The sequence below is a fragment of the Oncorhynchus kisutch genome, linkage group LG4 (assembly GCF_002021735.2).
Source record: "Oncorhynchus kisutch isolate 150728-3 linkage group LG4, Okis_V2, whole genome shotgun sequence".
Lineage (NCBI taxonomy): Eukaryota > Metazoa > Chordata > Actinopteri > Salmoniformes > Salmonidae > Oncorhynchus > Oncorhynchus kisutch.
The window spans coordinates 8,336,673-8,358,082 of record NC_034177.2 but is presented as its reverse complement, the minus strand read 5'-3'; the positions used below and the strand labels follow the sequence as shown (position 1 = coordinate 8,358,082).

Below are 21,410 nucleotides of genomic sequence, written 5' to 3'. Positions count from 1 at the left end.
GCAGGCCACAAATGTGCATGTGTCTGCTCAAACTGTCAGAAACAGACTCCATGAGGGCCCAACGTCCACAGGTGGGGGTTGTGCTTACAGCCCAACACCGTGCAGGACGTTTGGCATTTGCCAGAGAACACAAAGATTGGCAAATTCGCCACTGGCGCCCTGTGCTCTTCACAGATGAAAGCAGGTTCACACTGAGCACATGTGCCATACGTGACAGTCTGGACATGCCGTGGAGAACGTTCTGTTGCCTGCAACATCCTCCAGCATGACCGGTTTGGCGGTGGGTCAGTCAGGGTGTGGGGTGGCATTTCTTTGGGGGGCCGCACAGCCCTCCATGTGCTTGCCAGAGGTAGCCTGACTGCCATTAGGTACTGAGATGAGATCCTCAGACCCCTTGTGAGACCATATGCTGGTGCGGTTGGCCCTGGGTTCCTCCTAATGCAAGACAATGCTAGACCTCATGTGGCTGGAGTGTGTCAGCAGTTCCTGCAAGAGGAAGGCATTGATGCTATGGACCGCCTGTTCCCCAGACCTGAATTCAATTGAGCACATCTGAGACATCATGTCTCGCTCCATCCACCAACGCCACGTTGCACCACAGACTGTCCAGGAGTTGGCGGATGCTTTAGTCCATGTCTGGGAGGAGATCCCTCAGGACACCATCCGCCACCTCATCAGGAGCATGTCCAGGCGTTGTAGGGAGGTCATACAGGCACGTGGAGGCCACACACACTACTGAGCCTCATTTTGACTTGTTTTAAGGACATTACATCAAAGTTGGATCAGCCTGTAGTGTGGTTTTTCACTTTAATTTTGAGTGGGACTCCAAATCCACACCTGTTGTATTTGGCAAATGGGACAAATACATCTTTATTCTAGGTTATTTTCTATATAAATAATATTATAGGTAATGTGTATATGTAGGTAGGGGTAAAGTGACTATGCATAGATAATAAACGGTGAGTAGCGCAGGAAAACAATGGGGGGGGGGTGTCAACGCAAATCGTCCGGGTGGCAATTTTATTAATTGTTAAGCAGTCTTATGGCTTGGGGTTAGAAGCTCTTTAGAAGCCTTTTGGACCTAGACTTGGCACTCTGGTATTGCTTGCCATGCGGTAGCGGAGAGAACAGTACAATTTTTGGGCCCTTCCTCTGACACTCCTAGTATATAGGTCCTGGATGGCAGGAAGCTTGTCCCCAGTGATGTACTGGGCTGTATGCACTACCCTCTGTAGCGCCTTGCAGTCGGATGCCGAGCAGTTGCCATACCAGGCGGTGACGCAACCGGTCAGGATTCTCTCGATGGTGCAGCTGTAGGACTTTTGGAGGATCTGGGGACGAATGCCAGATCTTTTCATTCTCCTGTGGGGGGAAATGGTGTTGTCGTGCCCTCTTCACTACGGTTTTGGTGTGTTTTGACTTTGATAGTTTATTGGTGTTGTGGACACCAATAAACTAAGGAACTTACTTCTCGACCCGCTCCACTACAGCCTTGTCGATGTTAATGGGGGCGTGTTCGGCTCTCCTTTTCCTGTAGTTCATGATCATCTCCTTTGTCTTGCTCACGTTGAAGGAGAGCTTGTTATCCTAGCACCACTCTGCCAGGTCTCATCGTTGTCGGTGATCAGGCCTACCACCGTCAGCTAACTTAATGATAGTGTTGGAGTCGCGCTTGGCCTCGCAGTCGTGGGTGAACAGGGAGTACAGGAGGGGAGTAAGCATGCACCCCTGAGGGGCCCCTGTGTTGAGGATCAGTATGGCAGATGTGTTGTTGCCTACCCTTACCAACACAGTGGTTGGAGGGGAAAGGTCAGAGTGCAAACCTGTACATTGTATTCCTTGATGCATGCAAACTATACATGTACTGGAGTAGTTCACCTGTACAATTGTTTCGCCCTGCTTTGACAGCGGGCTCCTCCTGTGAGCTGCGGTAGTGTTGAGTGAGTGCCACATGAAAGCATCCATGGTTGAGAGATGGGCAGTCTTTAATCAATGGGCCTCCGTCATATTTAATCTCTCATCTCATCTCGAGTTACGCTGTGGCCCTTTTTTTATTTTTTATTTAACCTTTATTTAACTAGGCAAGTCAGTTAAGAACAACTTCTTATTTTCAATGATGGCCTAGGATCAGTGGGGTTAACTGCCTGTTCAGGGGCAGAACGACAGATTTGTACCTTGTCAGCTCGGGGGTTTGAACTTGCAACCTTCCGGTTACTAGTCCAACTCTCTAACCACTAGGCTACTTTTCCTACCCCATGTTGTAGCCTGTCACTGTCAGTTATTTTACCCCGGGCAGTTTCTCCCCCCCCCCCCCCCCCCCCATCACTAAAAATAAGTTTGTTGGCATTTGGACAAAACCAAAAATGTTTCCTCTCGTAGCCTCATTTTGGATGGCCTCCTTGAACAACAGCTATGATTGGGTTGTCAGAGGAACCTGTCACTTGGATTGAGAGATGTTTTGAGTGTGTGTGTGTGAGTTGAGGAACAACTCGATCAGTTTGTTTTTAGTTCCTCTTCTTGTGAGTGTCAAGCGGTTTGGGCTATGATATCAATCCCACTCTGAACACTTTTGGACGTGCACCGTTTGTCACATTGATCAACCCACTCTGCCTCTCTGTGTGTGTGTCTGATTATGGGCCAGGGGACCTACTAGACTCTTGAGACAGAAAATATACAGCATGTCAAATCACCGCAGCGATGATTACAAACCACAGTCTTTGTTCGAGAGGAGATGGAGGCTGTGTCAACCGTGTAGGGGAACCCTCTCACCCTCTGGGGCTTTTTAGGTTCACATTGAGTGGCGACAGAGGGTGAAAAATATAGAGGCCACACTGAGGGTTATTCTCAGCTATTTTAAATCTGACATTGCTAAAAAGAGCCATGTAAATTATTCTGGGTGCATTTTATTCTCTGCTCAGATCGGTCTGAAAGGAATTTACTTTCCTGCTTTGATGTCTGCTTTTTATTTATTTTTGTCAAACTACATCCTCGTTTTTAAAAACTTTAGTTTCTAATGTTTCATCTTGTCAGCGTTGTGCACTTCCTGTTCCCCCTCTTGTGCTGAGCTTCTGCAGGGCAACGGACGTGACTCATACTGGCGGAGTAGAGATGTAGCAGTTTAATTCACTGATCTGACACCGTTTCACAACAGACTAGTATTTAATCAGTGCGTGTGTGTGTTTTGTCATTCACCAAGTGGTGTAAATGCTGGTGTAAATCCTGCCTGTTATTTGGTGACAGAGCAATTTGGGTGACCTCACTCCTTTCCTACTCTCCTTTTAGTTATAGGTCCCATGAGAAGGGGAGGGGGGACGACAGATTTAGCAAATTGTTATGCACTGTTGGTTCTTATCAACTCTGACCTTCAACCTACCTTCTATGCCTTCAAGTGTGTGGTGGCTAATGTATACTAAGCCCCTTGAGTCTTGCCTCTACGCACTAGATCCAATACATGGTTTTTACCCTATCCGTGACCAATGGCGGTCAGTGTCATGTCCCGAATGTGGAAAACCGAAGGAGACAATAATTGACCGTTTTGGAGCATTACGAGGGATACATAAAAAAAAAAAGGATGCGGTAAGATGCCACATGAAACCTACCCTGACAACATAATCACGGTGCATTCATTCTCAATTCCCTCTCTCTGCGTCGTCCCTTTCATTCAGAACTGCAACGTTGACAGCCACCTAAAGCCTGAAGTGATGGTTGCTTTGCATTTCCATAAAAGGTTGGCTCGGGGCATCCAGTGTGCTGTCTAAAGGGTCTGTCACAGGGAGTACGGTATGTAAAGGTTTTTTTTGTGTGTGACTTGTCACACTCGTATGTTAGCTGCAGCGCAGATGAGGCCTGGGATTCTTGGGCCCTGTAGTCATTTAGTAATGTTATGTACAGTCCATGCCTGGATTATTAGCTGTCTAAGCACAGCTTTAAAGATTTCCGGATACAAGTTATGTGTTGGAGTGTCACATGCCGCCTGGCTGCACAAAGCCTTTTTAACTGAAGCGTTTCACTGTTCGTTCGCTGCCGCTGTATAATGTGGCACAAGCAGGGATGAACTGTGATGCGCTGTATCAGCCCAGTCTGTCATGTTGCCTGCGCTCTGTTGCCTGCGCTCTGCTCTGTTGCCTGCGCTCTGCTCTGTTGCCTGCGCTCTGCTCTGTTGCCTGCGCTCTGCTCTGTTGCCTGCGCTCTGCTCTGTTGCCTGCGCTCTGCTCTCTTGCCTGCGCTCTGCTCTCTTGCCTGCGCTCTGCTCTCTTGCCTGCGCTCTGCTCTCTTGCCTTTGCTCTGCTGCACAGTGGCTGCCTTACACTTCTCATTAGCTCTCTGCTGTGCGTCAGGCCTGCTCATTGGACCCCAGGCAGTTACTGGAGTGTGACCGACTGTGTTTAAAGGGAATTGTCTGGACACGCTAGAGCAGACCTGAGGGGGACACACACAGGGAGTTCAGTGGGTCACGCTCATGCTTCAGTACCCTATTCTGTGCTTTATTTAACCGGCAGAGTCCATGAACTAGACCCTGATTTGGTGAAATGGAGCAGATGGCGTGACTTTTGTACCGGTTACCATGCTAATGTCATCAGTTACTTGTTGCACTCCGGCTGAGTGGGGTGGGCTGAGCTGAGCTGAGCTGAGTGGGCTGAGCTGAGCTGAGTGGGCTGAGCTGAGCTGAGCTGAGTGGGCTGGGCTGAGCTGAGTGGGCTGGGCTGAGCTGAGTGGGCTGGGCTGAGCTGAGTGGGGTGGGCTGAGCTGAGTGGGGTGGGCTGAGCTGAGTGGGGTGGGCTAAGCTGAGCTGAGTGGGGTGGGCTGAGCTGAGCTGAGTGGGGTGGGGTGGGCTGAGCTGAGCTGAGTGGGCTGAGCTGAGTGGGCTGGGCTGAGCTGAGTGGGCTGGGCTGAGCTGAGTGGGCTGGGCTGAGCTGAGTGGGCTGGGCTGAGCTGAGTGGGGTGGGCTGAGCTGAGTGGGGTGGGGGCTGGACTGGGCTGCGTAGGCTGGGCTGAGTAGGCCTAATATAGTAGCTGTTTTTCTCTCTTGGATTGACTCATTGTGACAGTGTCAGCAAAGATGCACAAGAAATTCATCACCTTTTGGCACAGAGCTGTTTCTAATCTGTGGAGCATCTTTGACGCCAACCTTTCACTGAATTAACGTTTAGCCAGACGCTGGGGAGCCATCTGTCTGGTAACACGGTGTGCCGTTGAGTCAGAAGACTCAGTCCACGCCCTGCCAACAGTGATCCACCTCACCCTCCTCCATGTCCTGACCCCTAAAGAACAGCGGCAGGAATGGTTGGTGGCTAGCAGCATAGCTGGTACAGCTGGCCCCCTACTGAGAGTCACGTCCTTGAGCCATCCAATCTCCCAGAGCGTAATGCATCGGCTCTGCCCGTACTACTGCAGGGTTCACTGTTTTTATTCGACTCCCCATCCAGCTGACTCACTCTGCCTCAGTCATCCGTCTCTGTGCACTGAGCTCACATTACCTCTGGTTCATATCCTGTCTGGATATTTTCCCAAGGAAGTAGTAGCGCAGGGAATGGCGGAGCCCGCCACGCTGGATGAGGAACACCAGACAATGGCGGCCACCTGGCCTCAAGCCACTTGCATTGCATTCTGTGTACAGGATCGTTTTATGGTTTCCTGCTTAAGAGGACAGTGTCTTGTGTATGTGGCTTGTGGTTATGTTTTTCTGGGGAGGGGACCTGAGTTTCTGACCTGAGTTTGAGTGGCTGCGTTCATCTTCTGTTCACACCACATTTCGAAAGAGGTTTAGGCCCACAAAATGAGAGACATAATGTTGATTATGTTAACTCCGCCTCAGGTTTTTTTTCCAGGTAACATGTTGATGCATTTGACCTGTCAGGGTAAATGTATTCAAGTTAGTTTTGTTTAGGTTGTGTTTTACAACTGTTACCCAATAAGAAATGGACATCAAATATTCTCTTTTATTTAACCTAATCTGAAATACAATACATAAATTATGTAAATGAACCGTTTCACTCATCACCTTTTATATAATTTTTCAGGTATTTGGTAACTGCTGCCAATGGGTAAAACCCTTAAGAACACTTGTATAAAGGTATTGTTGTGCAAAGCTTCTTATTTACTGAAGTGCTCGTTTCTAAATCCCCTGTCAAGCAGGCATCATGGGGCCAAGACTCTCTCTTTAACGGTTGTCATTATGATGCTCGCTCTTCAGTGAATAGCACAATAAAGACCTTGTATTTCTTGGAACTGTTTTGATTACCCACGGTTCGGGCCAGATCCAATACATAATATTAGCCTGGACAGGTGTACCCCAAGGCTGTATCCTAGGACCAATACTTTTCTGCTCTCAGTGCACTTGTAGGTGTCTGCAATCACTCTTTTGATGAATGTTATTTTACCTGCCAGTCAAGTGCATCAGTGCTCTAAATACAATTGTTTTCTTGTAATTATCTGACAAGGCAATGCCAAAGGGACAAACAAAGTTTCTGGTGACGTTTCCCATGTGGACTCTGGGCTATAGGTCACCCAGATAGTAAGTGTTATTTTGTGGCCTCTGCCTGGCAGCATTCCCAAACCTTTACACACTTACCTAAAGCAATTATTTCACTGCAGTCTCTACATTTTGGCATATATTTAATCCAATAATGTTTACTGTTTGATGTAAGCGGGAGAGGCTATTTCTTGTGTAGGGTGCTCTCCCACTCTAAATATAATCAAGTGGAATGGAACAAATTGGCCATTAGCTACCACCATTGACGTGATACAGCTGCTCAGTGGGAAGCACCTTGATACAACACTGGTCATTTACACTGGCTTATCGTTACGTTAGCTAATTGTCATGTCACGGTGACCAATACTACAAGTTATTTCTCCCTCACCCATCAAAACAAACATCTTTTTATTTTTACAAGTTTGAACTATCTCCGAGTTGACTTTTTCTCCCCTTCTCTCTTAGAACTTATTCTCCATTTCTGTCTGGTCTCATTCGTCCGTTAATGAACTCGTTCTGGGCACTAAGGGTGTCTGACTGCCTCGTTCTTTAAAATCAGTCATTTGGTTTCTTACTCTGGTTGTTACCAAGTGACCTCTTCACAGCTGCTCTCTGAGGTATTTGTTGAAGTGAAACTTGCAAGCTAAAATGCAGCACTTACTTGAGGTAATTCCACAACATGGGTTATGAGCGAGACTCAGAGGCACGGTGAAAAATACATCTGTCATGAGCTAAAATATACAGTGCATTCTGAAGGTATTCATACCCCTTCCCTTTTTATATATTTTGTTACATTACAGCCTTATTCTAAAAATGGATTCAAGTTTTTTTTTTCTCCAATTTATACACAATACCCCATAACAACAAAGCGAAAACAGGTTTGTCGACATTTTTGAAAATGTATTAACAATAAAAAAACACCTTATTTACATAGCTATTCAGACCCTTTGATCAACCTTGATGTTCCTACAACATGATTTTAGTTCATCTGTGTTAAATTAAATTGATTGGACATGATTTGGAAAGGCACACACCTGTCTATATAAGGTCCCACAGTTGACAGTGCATGTCAGAGCAAAAACCAAGCCCTGAGGTCGAAGGAATTGTCCGTAGAGCTCTGAGACGGGATTGTGTCGAGGCACAGATCTGGGGAAAGGTACCAAAAAATGTCTGCAGCATTGAAGGTCCCCAAAAACACAGTGGCCTTCATCATTCTAAAAATGGAATAAGTTTGGAACCGCCAAGAGCTGGCCGCCCGGCCAAACTGAACAAGGTGGCTGCCCGGCCAAACTGAACAATCGGGGGAGAAGAGCCTTGGTCAGGGAGGTGAGGCTCTGACAGAGCTCCAGAGTCCCTCTGGAGATGGTTGTCCTTCTGGAAGATTCTCCCATCTCTGCAACACTCCACCAATCAGACCTTTATGGTAGAATGGCCAGACAGATGCTACACCTCAGCAAAAGGCACATGACAGCCCACTTGGAGTTTGCCAAAAGGCACCTAAAGACTGGCAACATGAGAAACACAATTCTCTGTTCTTATTGATGTCTTTGGCCTGAATGCCAGCGTCACTTCTGAAGGAAACCTGGCACCATTCATATGGTGAAGTGTGGTGGCAGAATGCGGTGGGGATGTTTTTCAGCGGCAGGGACTGGGAGACTAGTCAGGATCGAGGCAAAGATGAACAAAGCAAAGTACAGAGATCCTCGATGAAAACCTGCTCCAGAGCAGTCAGGACCTCAGACTGGGGCAAAGGTTCACCTTCCAACAGGACAACAACACTAAGCACACAGCCAAGACAATGCAGAGGTGGCTTCTGGACAAGTCTCTGAATGTCCTTGAGTCGCCCGGCTTGAGCCTGGACTTGAACCCGATCGAGCATTTCTGGAGAAACCTGAAAAAAAATAGTTGTGCTGCAATTTTCCCCATCCATTCGGGTAGAGCTTGACAGGATCTGCAGAGAAGAATGGGAGAAACTTCCCAAATATACAGGTGTGCCAAGCTTGTAGCTTCATACCCAAGAAGACTCCAGTCTGTAATCATTGCCAAAGGTGCTTCAACAAAGTACTGAGTACAGGATCTGAATACTTATGTAAAATGTGGTATTACATTTTTATTTGATTTAAATTGATAATATATTTGCAAACATTTATAAAGCCTGTTTTTGCTTTGTCATTATGAGGTATTGTTTGTAGATTGGGGGGGGGAACACCCCCAATTTCGATCCTTTTTTGAATAAGGCTATAACGTTCCAGAATGTGGAAAAAGTCGAGTGGTCTGAATACCTTCCGAATGCACTGTAGAGAAGAGCCATTAATCAGTTGAGTTCAGCCCCCACTACTAGGCCACGGAAGTCTTCTCCGAGAGTGGATGGAGGACTCAGCTTTTCCCGTTTCAATCTAAGCTGCGTGAGCCCTCTGGGACCTTTTTGTTGGGGGCCCCCTCGTGCAGTAGAGCAGTGCAGTTATATACTTCCAGAGGCCAGCCCTGCTCTTGTTTTGAGATGTAGACCCAGTGTATCAAGTGTTTTTACACTGTAGTTAATGTCCCTCCCCTTTTGAAAGTCCATTCAAATTCGCTGCGGAGAACCAACTTTTCTCTGCAATTTCTTGCACGCAGGCAACTGAAAATGTTTTTTTTTTCTTAACAAATTATATTTGTCACGTGAATCACCGGTTTATGTTTTGTGTGTGTGCACTTAATATATTGAATTAATTTCCCATGAGGATTACCAAAAACGTCCCTTTTTTAGAACCCTGTCTTTCAAAGATAATTCGTAAAAATCCAAATAACTTCACAGATCTTCATTGTAAAGGGTTTAAACACTGTTTCCCATGCTTGTTCAATGAACCATAAACAATTAATGAACATGCACCTGTGGACCGGTTAAGACACTAACAGCTTAGACGGTAGGCAATTAAGGTCACAGTTATGAAAACTTAGGCCTCTTTAGTGTCCTTTCTACTGACTCTGGAAAAACACCAAAAGAAAGATGCCCAGGGCAATAAATTGCAATGTCTGTACTGTGAGACGCCTAAGACTGCGCTACAATGGCTGGTGTGGCCACCTCGTGGTACCCTTCCTGCAGTCTCATCCTGACATGACCCTCCAGCATGACAATGCCACCAACCATATTGCTCATTCTGTGCGTGATTTCCTGCAAGACAGGAATGTCAGTGTTCTGCCATGGCCAGCGAAGAGCCCGGATCTCAATCTCATTGAGCACGTCTGGGACCTGTTGGATCGGAAGGTGAGGGCTAGGGCCATTCCCCCCAGAAATGTCCTGGAACTTGCAGGTGCCTTGGTGGAAAAGTGGGTTAACATCTCACAGCAAGAACTGGCAAATCTGGTGCAGTCCATGAGGAGAGGAGATGCACTGTAGTACTTAATACAGCTGGTGGCCACACCAGATACTGGATACTAGGACGGCGCACAATTGGCCTAGCTTCGGGTGTTAAGAAGCGCAGTTAGGCGGGTCATGTTTCGGAGGAAGCATGACTCGACCTTTGCCTTCCGACCCCCGTTGGGGAGTTGCTGTGATGGGACAAGATTGATATTGTGGCAAAAAAGGGGGTTCATTTTTTGGGGAAACTAAAAAAAGTCCAAACAACAAAGTAAAAATAAATGTATGTACTAAAAAAAAAAATATACATTTGAGAGATAAGTCGCCAAAATAAAAGCTAGACAGTGCATTTTAGCAGAATGAATGTTATTATGTTTGAGCAAAACACAGCATTAGCCATGGCAAAATCCTATATAATTGCAGGAAATTAGCAAACAAATACAAGTCTCATTCTATAAATAGTTCATTTGGGTGCATCTCATGAAAGGAATAAGGACTCATACCTTGCAGTGTACAAACGTCATGATATTTGGATGATAATAATCACTAAGGCGCTTTTTGATGTTCTCCTGCAAAGGAACAATTACTGGTATCTCACAAAGTGAACATACTGTATCTCACAACCAAATGACAGCCAAACTTTTTCAGGCTGTAGTTGAACCGATTTCAGCCTTAGGGCCTACCTAGGCCTTTAACCTAGATTTCCAAGTCAGGACATAGCAGCGCTAAAAGAACATGAAAAGAACATTTAACTGAAACATGTTCAGTTAAAGCCAAGTACATGTAGGTAATGGTAAGTGTTTTGTTACAGATTTAACAACCTTGTGAGGTACATGAGTAACATGAGTAAACTGACCATTTTAATAAACCTTGGGTTGGTCGAGCCCTGAATGCTGACAGCCATGGTATATCGGACCGTATACCTCAGGTCTGACACAACATTTCATTTTTACTGCTCTAATTACATTGGTAACAAGTTTATAATAGCAGTAAGGCACCTCGGGGGTGTGATATATGGCCAATATACCACGGCTAAGGGCTGTGTCCGGGCACTCAGTAAATGGATCATTCTATACCTTTCACAGAGGATTCTGTTTGCACATGTAGCCTTGGTCCAATATTTAAAAAAAAATTCACCAGTCTTTGCAACAAAACATCTGGCATGAGATTTTTTTTAAAGCTAATTGTATGCCTGGATCCCTTGACTGGCATTAAATACCATTCGGATCAGATGTTTATTTATTCTGGAAGCATGTTTTAGCGCTGATTGATTGTAATCTGTGGAACATCATACAATTTTTGATGTGAGAGCTCAGCCTGGACTGAGTCACTAAACCTCAGCTTCACTCCTTATCTAGTTCTCTCTCTCCTTTCTTTTTTTCTTTAGGTAGCTGCTTTTTTCCCCCATACTCATGTTTCTCTTCCTTTTTATTTCTATTTTCTATGTTTATATGCAGGAACCTGTCCACTGCTTTCTACCAAGCCTTCCCTACTAGCAAGTTATGGGGGGGGGGGGGGGGCAAAGTGTGTGTGGACCAGCCATGGCTGGCGATCCCCAAGTTTGCATGGTTAGAAGCATGGCATTGTGGGAAGTGTCGGGGCAGGTCGGAATTTCACACTTCAGGACCCGTTGACACTTTTAGTGTGGTAATCTATCAGTCACGAGGACCCAGCGATTTAAGTTTCTTTGGCACCGCAGCTGTACAGAGTAGCACCACAGGGTTTAAGCACTCCAAATAGAAGATCACCTATTACTTAGTGTAATATCCCATGAAATACGATGCGATTTACGTAATATTTTGAAAGCTGGATTTTTGTTGTTTTTTGTTGTTGCAATGTTAGGGAGAGCAGAAGAGGAGCAGATTGGTGAATACCTTCACCTCGTTTAGCTTAGGCAAAGTATTTTGGTCTCATCCATTAGCCTTAGTGATTTGATTATCTAAAATATCTCTGTCGCATATAAAATGATTATGTACAAAAACTGAAGAGCCAAGTGTTATATTGAACTCTTAAGACCAACCAGGCAGTAGGAGGACAGATATTTTTTTATGTTGATGTGATTTATGGAGCTTCAGTTTTGTTGGGTATTACGGACATAACCAACTGAAGTGATGCAGTCACATGGTTTGGCTTGTTTAAGTGACCTCGCCTAACTCCTATGGGAGTTAAGTCATTCACTTGCATTATATTGACTCACTTTTAACTCACATTATTGAAACACTTGGATAATACTTAAATCTGTGTGTGTGTGTGTGTTGCCTCGGTAACAACTTTAGGCCTACCTCAATATAATAAGTGCCTGTTTTTGGTAGTATAGGTCAACATTGTATCCCATCTGGAATTGAAAACATGTTATATAACCAACCATTTGAATATCCTTTTGTAATGAAATGGCTGCGGTGTTCGGAGACGAGCGTACATTACTCATGCCCCTGTTCTGATCAGGTTTGAGGCACATGAAAGGCTTTCCCACGTGCTGTCTCATGCTCCTGCAGGGCTTTCTCTCCGCCACGTACTGTATTGCCTGTGAGCTAGTGCCTTTTTTTTTGTTTTGTTTTACGGGTTAGCTGGCAGGAACGCGTCTCATTCAGGTTTGTTTTGTCAAGACGTCGTAGCTATACAAACGCTCTGATCTCATGATTTATGTAAGGAGCGGTCGACCCCATGAAGAATGCACCTCGGTGGCACTCTATACCTAAGGTCTTTCGCAACAGTTAATTCTATTTTCAAGTTCATGCAAGGTCATTGCCATAGAACCCCCCCCCCCCCTAGTATGGCCTATTGTGATCAAAGCACAAGTTACCATATACACTCCCAGTGCACCAACAACACACACACTGGTGCACTTGGCAAGAGATAGATGGCAGTTGACCGCCCCTGCTGTTGAAATTGGTTGGATTTGGGTAAACAACAGTAGCTGTGTTGTGTAAGAGTTGTGGCTCACCACTTATGTGTTTGATCCCCACCCAGCTGAAGTGCCCCCTGGGCTGCAGTGACAAACGGTTTAGGCTTTTTTTCCTAACTGATTTAATCTAACCACAGGTAAACCTGAGAGCTGCCTACCATCCACCCTCCCTTTTGTCTGGAGTCGGCTAACTTCTCACTCCTTTGCACTGACCGACTTGTTGGAATGGGGTTAATGTCGCGCTAGTTGGCGTAGCGTGTTTTATTGTCATTGCAGCACCTGCAACCATGTTGACTACGATGCTGTTTTCACTTTGCTATTAGCTTGTGTTTCTTACATCTGCAAACAGCTAGTTTGTCTGTTCTTAGCAAGTTGTGGCTAAATCGTGTTATCCGCTAATGCTAATCGCTAGCTAATAAATGTACTGAGTCAGCGCAAACGTAGCTAGTTATACATCCTGATACCAGTGACGGTGTAGGCCTAAATCAGTAGGTTTTTTTGTGCAACAGGTATCTTCTAAATCAAAGAGGATTGGGCAAAGCATGAAAACGATAACTACATGAAGTGACCTAAGAGAACATTTTAATGTAGCCGAAGATTATAGGGTCCCCTAGGAAACACGGACTAAGATTTTGGTTCCTACCCTGTCACAAACTCCTTCTTGGCATTTTTAATTCGTTGTCGTGTCAAACAAAACAGTATTCAATAATAATCTTTCAATTTCCATGATTCCAAAAGTTCAAGTGTATTGATCTAAATTGCAAGTCAAATCGCATTTGCAACATTTGGATAAAAATAAGGCCTAGATTTTTTTTCCCACCGATATCGTGTGGAAATGCTCTCAAATGAGTGCAGGAAATGCAGAAATTGATGAAAAATAAAGACAATTGTTGGTTTAAGTTTAATTGAACAGTATAAAACAATCAGAATGGTGAGAGACCTATTGAAATCACTTAAAATATGTCAACCTGGGTTATGCACTACACATAAAGCACATTTTCAAATTTGTATTATTCAAAAACACAAAATACCGTCAAATTAGAAAAATATCGTAATATGATATTTTGGCCATATCAACCTAAGCTATTTTAGGGGAAAAAACATTCCTTCTAAATACTTAGTTTCTATAGATTTGTATAGATGTGTATAGTATTCCTTACTGGGTGTGTCCAATCAACTTTGTAACCATTCCCTCTTCCAATTAGGGCTAATTGGAAAAGCTGTTCAAAAGAGGACATTGTATTTCTTTGTTCTCCCTGACAAAGGCCATGCAGCCGAAACGCGTCAGATTTTTTAACTTTATTTCTATAGAATATGCCATATCAAATGAAGGCATTTTAATTAATTATATTTTTTATATCTTTATTTAACTAAGCAAGTCAGTTAAGAACAAATTCTTATTTTCAATGACGGCCTGGGAACAGTGGGTTAACTGCCTGTTCAGGGGCAGAACGACAGATTTGTACCTTGTCAGCTCGGGGATTTGAACTTGCAACCTTTCAGTTACTAGTCCAATGCTCTAACCACTAGGCTACCCTGCCGCTATATGAAGTGCCTTGGTCCTCTTTTTGATGACCAATTCACCCCTTTTACCAAAGAGCACCTTCTGTCTACCAAAAATGTACTTTTGTGTACCGTAGTAGCGCTTCCCTTCCTACTCCTTCTAAGAAATAATATAGATAAAAAATAAAAAAAATACAATGTACAAATGGCAACTTGTAGGTGGGTCGGATCAGCCGTAGTTTTGCGTCGCCACCAATGGCTTTATCCCTAAGTTGTATTATCATAGCCATTCGACCTTTTCTTATAGTGAAACAACTGGAGTAAGCCGACAACTTTGGTCTCGTGTTTCCTTTGGCTATTTTAAAAAGGGAGTGTCGTCGTTTGAACTTAAGTGACTCCATTCACATCTCTACCTGTTTTGGGCTTCCTTTTAAACAGCAAAAACCGATGACGACATTTTTGGGTCACCATGACCGAATCCGTGATCACACTGACTGCGTGTTTGTAAACCATTCTGGGAAAGCTACTGGTTGGTGAATAGGATCGGTGTACAAGGCGGCAGCACCAAAAAAGTTAAAGTAGCAGATGCCTTCTCTATTTTTACTGCCCTGAATAAAATACTTTTATGATTTATGAGCCATAAGTGTCTCCTGCTGTCTGGTATGGAGGGTGATTTGACCTAGATCATATATGTGGCTCACATTTATGCCAAGAAACAAACTATTCTATTACTGGTATCATTAGACATTTCTGCGCATAAAGTCCAAGTCATACGATAGTATCCACAATACATTTTAAAGCTCAACAAAGTCACGTATAGATTATTTTTGAGCATGATGCGTGAAAAATACTATTATCGGTTCCATGACTTGAATGGGATCTGTGCCACGTATGCTGAAACTTTAGCATTTGGAAACCGTGCCAGGGGAAACTAAACAAAAGCATGGATTCCTGCCATGTCCATAGACGGCTGGCTGAGTTAGAAAACCATTGCCAGGCGCTACGTTTGTCCTCTTAACTACTGATCTGGCACCTGACCTCGCACCACTACTTACTCTAGCCCTTTGTGCAACTCATACAATGATGCTGCTTTTTCTGTCCCAACAACAACAATGAAATAAAATAGTTCCGATTTTCATTTTTAACCAATACCCCCCCCCTCCTTATTACTTTTGGAGTAAAATAGAATATACAAAGAGTATAATTGCTAACCGGCCTCTCCTACAGGGAGGCCTCCCGAGCTACGATTAATTTACCTGTCCTTTTCTAAGCATCTTATTAAGGAGCACATGAAAGTGTGTCATTTTGAGGGGATTACATGGTGCCTCCACTGCGGGCCAGGTCTGTGAGGACTGATGGACGAGACACAAGCCTGGCACTCTTTTTTTTTGCTTTACGACTTGGGGAGGAAAGGGGGCTGGCCATAATGGCAAAGGGTGATAATATATATATATGTATATATGTATGTATGTATGTATATATATATGTATGTATGTATGTATATATATATGTATGTATGTATGTATGTATGTATGTATGTATGTATGTATGTATGTATGTATGTATGTATGTATGTATGTATGTATGTATGTATGTATGTATGTATGTATGTATGTATGTATGTATGTATGGTATGTATGTATGTATGTATGTATGTATGTATGTATGTATGTATGTATGTATGTATGTATGTATGTATGTATGTATGTATGTATGTATGTATGTATGTATGTATGTATGTATGTATGTATGTATGTATGTATGTATGTATGTATGTATGTATGTATGTATGTATGTGTGTGTGTGTGTGTGTGTGTGTGTGTGTGTGTGTGTGTATAAGACGAGACACTGTTCCTAGAATATGCCTCCTCCTTGCCAGCTGAGTGAGAATGTTAATCTTGGCAAACGTCTCCACAACGTGACTGCTGCCCTTTTCTTGACACCCTGTTGTGGCCAATCGAGGTGGCTCTGAGATATGGAGAATCTCCCAGTTGTCAGCAGTCACATCATAAGGGCAAGAAGTATTTAAAAAATTTTTTTATTTGACCTTAACTATGAAGTCAGTGAAGAACAAATTCTTATTTACAAAAGGTCTCGCATCACAGCAAGAAACGACACGGAGCGGCAGGGTAGCCTAGTGGTTAGAGCGTTGTGCTAGTAACCAAAAGGTTGCAAGTTCGAATCCCCGAGCTGACAAGGTGAACATCTGTTGTTCTACCCCTGATCAAGGCAGTTAACACACTGTTCCGTCATTGAAAATAAGAATTTGTTCTTAACTGACTTACCTAGTTATATCAAGAAATAACATTACATAAACGGAGTAAGTAGCACTACTAGCAGATGAGATGTAGATTAGGGCCTAACCCCTGGTCTCCGTGTTGAAAGTGGAGCCGTGGCACCTCCATACCAGAGGGGAAGCCCCTAATTGAGGTGCTGATTCTGTGATAATGATCTAATGAATACAGAGGATCTTTAGGGGCCAGGCGCTACGTTAAGTCCTCTTAACTACTGACCTGGCACCACTACTTACTCTGTCACATGGAGTTTGATGGTGAAATCACACCAAGTTGTTTTGATTTTACAGGCCCGGCCTCTTTACCGTCTCATGTGCCCATTAGTTCCAGGAGGTGAACACTCGGTCCTTGGCAAGCCAGGATTCTCCTCCATTTAACGAGCATCCTAGATGAAAGTTACTTTAGTGGAACATTTTAGCCTAATTTTGTTTTTGATTTATTCAACCTTCATTTAACTAGGCAAGTCGGATAAGAACATTCTTATTTACAATAATATAGCTCCGTCAGACTTCAGTAGGGTCTAACGTGTGTGTGTGTGCAAACTCTCGTCACTCAGATCATCTACAGTTATGTATACTTTTCCACACACACACACACACACACTCTCTCTCTCATTCCAGCCTGCCTACCAGGACCCCCAGTGTGTCTCAAGGAGGACAACCTATAAGCTCTCAACGCAGCATGCAAGGAACATGTGCAGACAGAGCAGCTGTGTGTGTACTCGGCCGAGGATTATGCAACAGGACAGCGAGCGAGCTGGCCGGCATCGGGTTTCTATTAAAACCTCTTCAGGATCGGATGCTTTTTTCAAATTTTTGCCTAAAAGGACATAACCAAATCTAACTGCTTGTAACTCGAGCATATGCATATTCTTGGTACCATTTGAAAGGAAACACTTTGAAGTTTGTGGAAATGTGAAAGGAATGTAGGAGAATGTAACACAATAGATTTGGTAAAAGAAAAAAGAAAAACGTTCTTTGAAATGAAAGAGAAATGCCATGTAGTATTTCTGGCCCAGCTGCAATTTAGATTTTGGCCACTAGAGGGCAGCAGTGTATGTGCAAAGGTTTAGATTGATCCAATGAACCATTGTATCTCTGTTAAATGTATTAAGACTGCCCAAATGTGCCTAATTTGTTTATTAATAACTTTTCATGTTCAAAACTGTGCACTCTCAAACAATAGCATGCTATTATTTCACTAATAGCTACTGTAAATTAGACAGTGCAGTTAGATCAACAAGAATTTAAGCTTTCTGCCAATAGGTATGTCTATGCCCTGGGAAATGTTCTTGTTACTTACAACCTCTTGCTAATCGCATTATCCTATGTTAGCTCAACGTCCCACAGGGAGGGGACCCACCGATCCTGAAGACGTTTTGAGTCCTGTTTACAGAATAGCCTTGGGAGGGACAATGCTCATGACTGATTTTGCACTGGAAAGTAGCATGGGCCAGTGATCTGATGTACAGGCATTGGGCGGTTGAGGCTCTTTTTGTTTCTTTGTGTCAACCATTCCCCATTTACAGTAGATGACGTCCTAACAATGCAGCCTCAGAAAAAAAAAGAAGCTTTTTCAGAGGAACCCGTTCATCCAGATTCCACATCCTTCAATTGTTATCGTCTCAATTCATGCCGTCTTTCCAAGGAAGAAGGGGCCAGGGTTGGTTCCTTTGTAGAAGCACGGTACTGCAGTTTAACTAACGCCCGGGTCAGAAAGACCATTTCCATAGACGGCCACACAGAGAAGTCAGATTTGAGGGGGGGGGGGGGGGGGGGGTTCCTTAGCTCATCGCCCTCCAGTGACTCCTTGTGGCGGGCAAGGGCGCCTGTAAGCTGACCTCTGTCAGTCGAACTGTTTCCTCCGACACATTAGTGCGGCTGGCTACCGGATTAAGCAAGCAGTGTGTTAAGAGGCAGCGCGGCTTGGTGGGTCATGTTTTGGAGGACGCATGTCTCGACCTTCGCCTCTGCCGAACCTGTTGAGGAGTTGCAGCGACGAGATAAAATCGTAACTACCGATTGGATGTTATGAAATTAGGGAGGAAAAGGGGGTACAATTACAACAACAACAACAACAACAACTAATCCTAAAACACTTTAGTCATCACCAGGGTGCACAAAACAGCCTTTGAATTATTCAAATAATTGTAGCTGAGAAAATACTATACATGGAACCAACATTTTTTCATTGAGAGCTTAATGGAAACAATAAATAGCAAGGCTGTCTTCGTCAAAAGGCCTTTTTGACTATCATTGAACATGGAACTCCTATAAGGAAGTGGCTAATAAAATGCCATTTTCAAACATTTGCCAAAATGGAATCTGTTCTGAATAGTGCACCTAATGAGCGCTGTTCCATGTGGTGTTCCACTTAGAAATAGGGGGTATCTAATAGCAACAACTAGGATGGTTTGCTATGACTACGATTGTGGCTTTGGCTTCTGGACAACGAAAGAAAGTTAATATGAAAACCAATTAGAACAGGGGGGAAATGCTGGGTAAACGGCACGAGGAAGTATTTTTATAAAATAATTGCCCCCACGTTTCTATGGGTTGGATTTTGGATAGGCTACATTGAAGCAAGGTAAGAGATGCCTGATTATTTGAAGTAAAGCAAAACAATTTCAGGTTTCAAACACAAGCTCCCCATCGCGATGTGGTGGGTGCCAAGCTGATAGCCTGCCTACCGGTAGCGATAGCAGAGGCACGCTTTAATTACCAGTTGAAATTGAGAAATAAAAAAAAATAGCAGCTCTTTTTTAAATTTTTTATTGTGGCTCTCAACAGTTAATTTAAAACAAGTTTTTTAAATTAACACGCGGTTGTATTTGTTGCGCAATAATTGGGCTTACAAACGCTTGTTTCACTCCAGTACCAGCTTTTTGAGGAGCTGCTCTCACGCTGACAGCACTATGCCACTCCTCAAATTAGGCTCTGTATGCTGTACTACTAGAAAATACACACATGCCAATTTAATTCCACTAAATTATGCAAATTAACCTATAGACCGATAAGCATGACCGGTCAGATGTATTTTTGGCAGCTAACCGATTTAACATCCCTTCAACGTGTAGGCATATAATTATAATATTTTTTTGTGGCACATGTTTGTACGGACAGATTACCTAGATTGAACTATGCACGCTTCGTCCTGTAGTAGGGATGACCCCATTTAGTCAACTGGTCGATTGTTTGGTCGACAGATCTTTTTTTAGTCGAGCATTCAGTCGCAAAGTTTTATTTTTCATTAAAAAAAAAAAATTGTGCATAAATGTCAAACTTGCCAAGTCACATAAAAACACAGCCATTTTTCCAGCCAAAGAGAGGAGTCGCAGAAATATAGATAAAATTAATCACTAACCTTTGATGATCTTCATCAGATGACACTCATAGGACTTCATGTTACACAATACATGTATGTTTTGTTCGATAAAGTGCATATTTATATCCAAAAATCTAATTTTACATTGTCGTGTTATGTTCAGTAGTTTCAAAACGTGGTGATTTTGCAGAGAGCCACATCAATTCACAGAAATACTCATAATAAACATTGATAAAAGATACAACTATTATACATGGAACTTTAGATAAACTTCTCCTTAATGCAACCGCTGTGTCAGATTTCAAAAACACTTTACGGGAAAAGGCACACCATGCAATAATCTGAGTACATCGCTCAGAGACAAACCGCTAAAGAGATATCCGCCATGTTGTGTAGTCAACATTAGTCAGAAATAGCATTATAAATATTCACTTACCTTTGATCTTCGTCAGAATGCACTCCCAGGAATTCCACAAAAAATGTTTGATTTGTTCGATAAAGTTCCTCATTTATGTCCAAATACCTTCCTTTGTTAGGGCGTTTGGTAAACAAATCCAAACGCGCATGCAAGTCCAGCCCAAAAGGCCGGACAAAGTCCAAAAAGTTCCGTTACAGTCCGTAGAAACATGTCAAACTAAGTATAGAATCAATCTTTAGGCTGTTTTTAACACAAATCTTCAATAATGTTCCAGCTGGAGAATTCCTTTGTCTGTAGAAAAGCAATGGAACGCGAGCTAACTCACATGACCGCGCGCCACGAGCTCAAAGCATTCTGCCAGACCTCTGACTCATTCCCCTCTCATTCGGCCCCACTTCACAGTAGAAGCATCAAACTAGGTTCTAAAGACTGTTGACATCTAGTGGAAGCCGTAGGAAGTGCAACATGACCAATATCCCACTGTATCTTCAATAGGGAATGAGTTGTAAAACAACCAACCTCAGATTTCCCACTTCCTGGTTGGATTTTTTTCTCAGATTTTTGCCTGCCATATGAGTTCTGTTTATACTCAGACATCATTCAAACAGTTTTTAGAAACTTCAATGTTTTCTATCCAAATATACTAATAATATGCATATATTAGCAACTGGGCCTGAGTAGCAGGCAGTTTCCTCTGGGCACCTTATTCATCCAAGCTACTGTATGTTGTTAACATAACAACCTGTATGTTAATGTTCCCCCTGGCTAAATATTAGCCCAATAGACCAGGTTTATACTGGGCTCGTTACTTCGGTGTTCACACTACGAGAGCGAGGGAGAGGTTTTTAGAAAATACCCTCAGCTAGACCTTTTACTTGTAATGTAAATTTGTAATCTTGTCTTCTACGCCACCGTTTGAAGGCTGCGCACGAGATTTGCTTGAGATTCACCTCCACTCCGAGCATTGCGGTGTGAAGAGATGTATCGGCCCATGTGTATTGTAGTCACGTGAGCGGTGATGTACGAGGTTTTAAGGTCGAAGGACGTTTCCGGGCACAATGTATAAACTGACGTTTGCCAGAGAAAATCCCTATGCTTTGCATTCACGCTTGTTGTTTGTACATATCCGTATTGATATCGACAACACCATAGCA

The 21,410-nt window shown here is 43.5% G+C and overlaps 1 protein-coding gene across 3 annotated transcripts in view; it reads left to right on the top strand.

The window, feature by feature from the left end:
- Window positions 1-21,410, top strand: part of LOC109881285 (TSC22 domain family protein 2-like) — a 46,432-nt gene that overhangs the window by 7,541 nt on the left and 17,481 nt on the right. The window contains exon 2 of one of the 3 annotated variants that reach the window (XM_020473443.2): window positions 17,135-19,872. The exons of 1 other annotated variant lie outside the window; for it this stretch is intronic. In XM_020473443.2, the coding sequence (XP_020329032.1) occupies window positions 17,135-17,357 (223 nt within the window). In that variant the 3' untranslated portion in view covers window positions 17,358-19,872. Of the gene's footprint in view, window positions 1-3,665; window positions 4,098-17,134; window positions 19,873-21,410 lie in introns of those variants that run through there. One more of the 3 variants, XM_020473444.2, reaches the window with a different exon arrangement.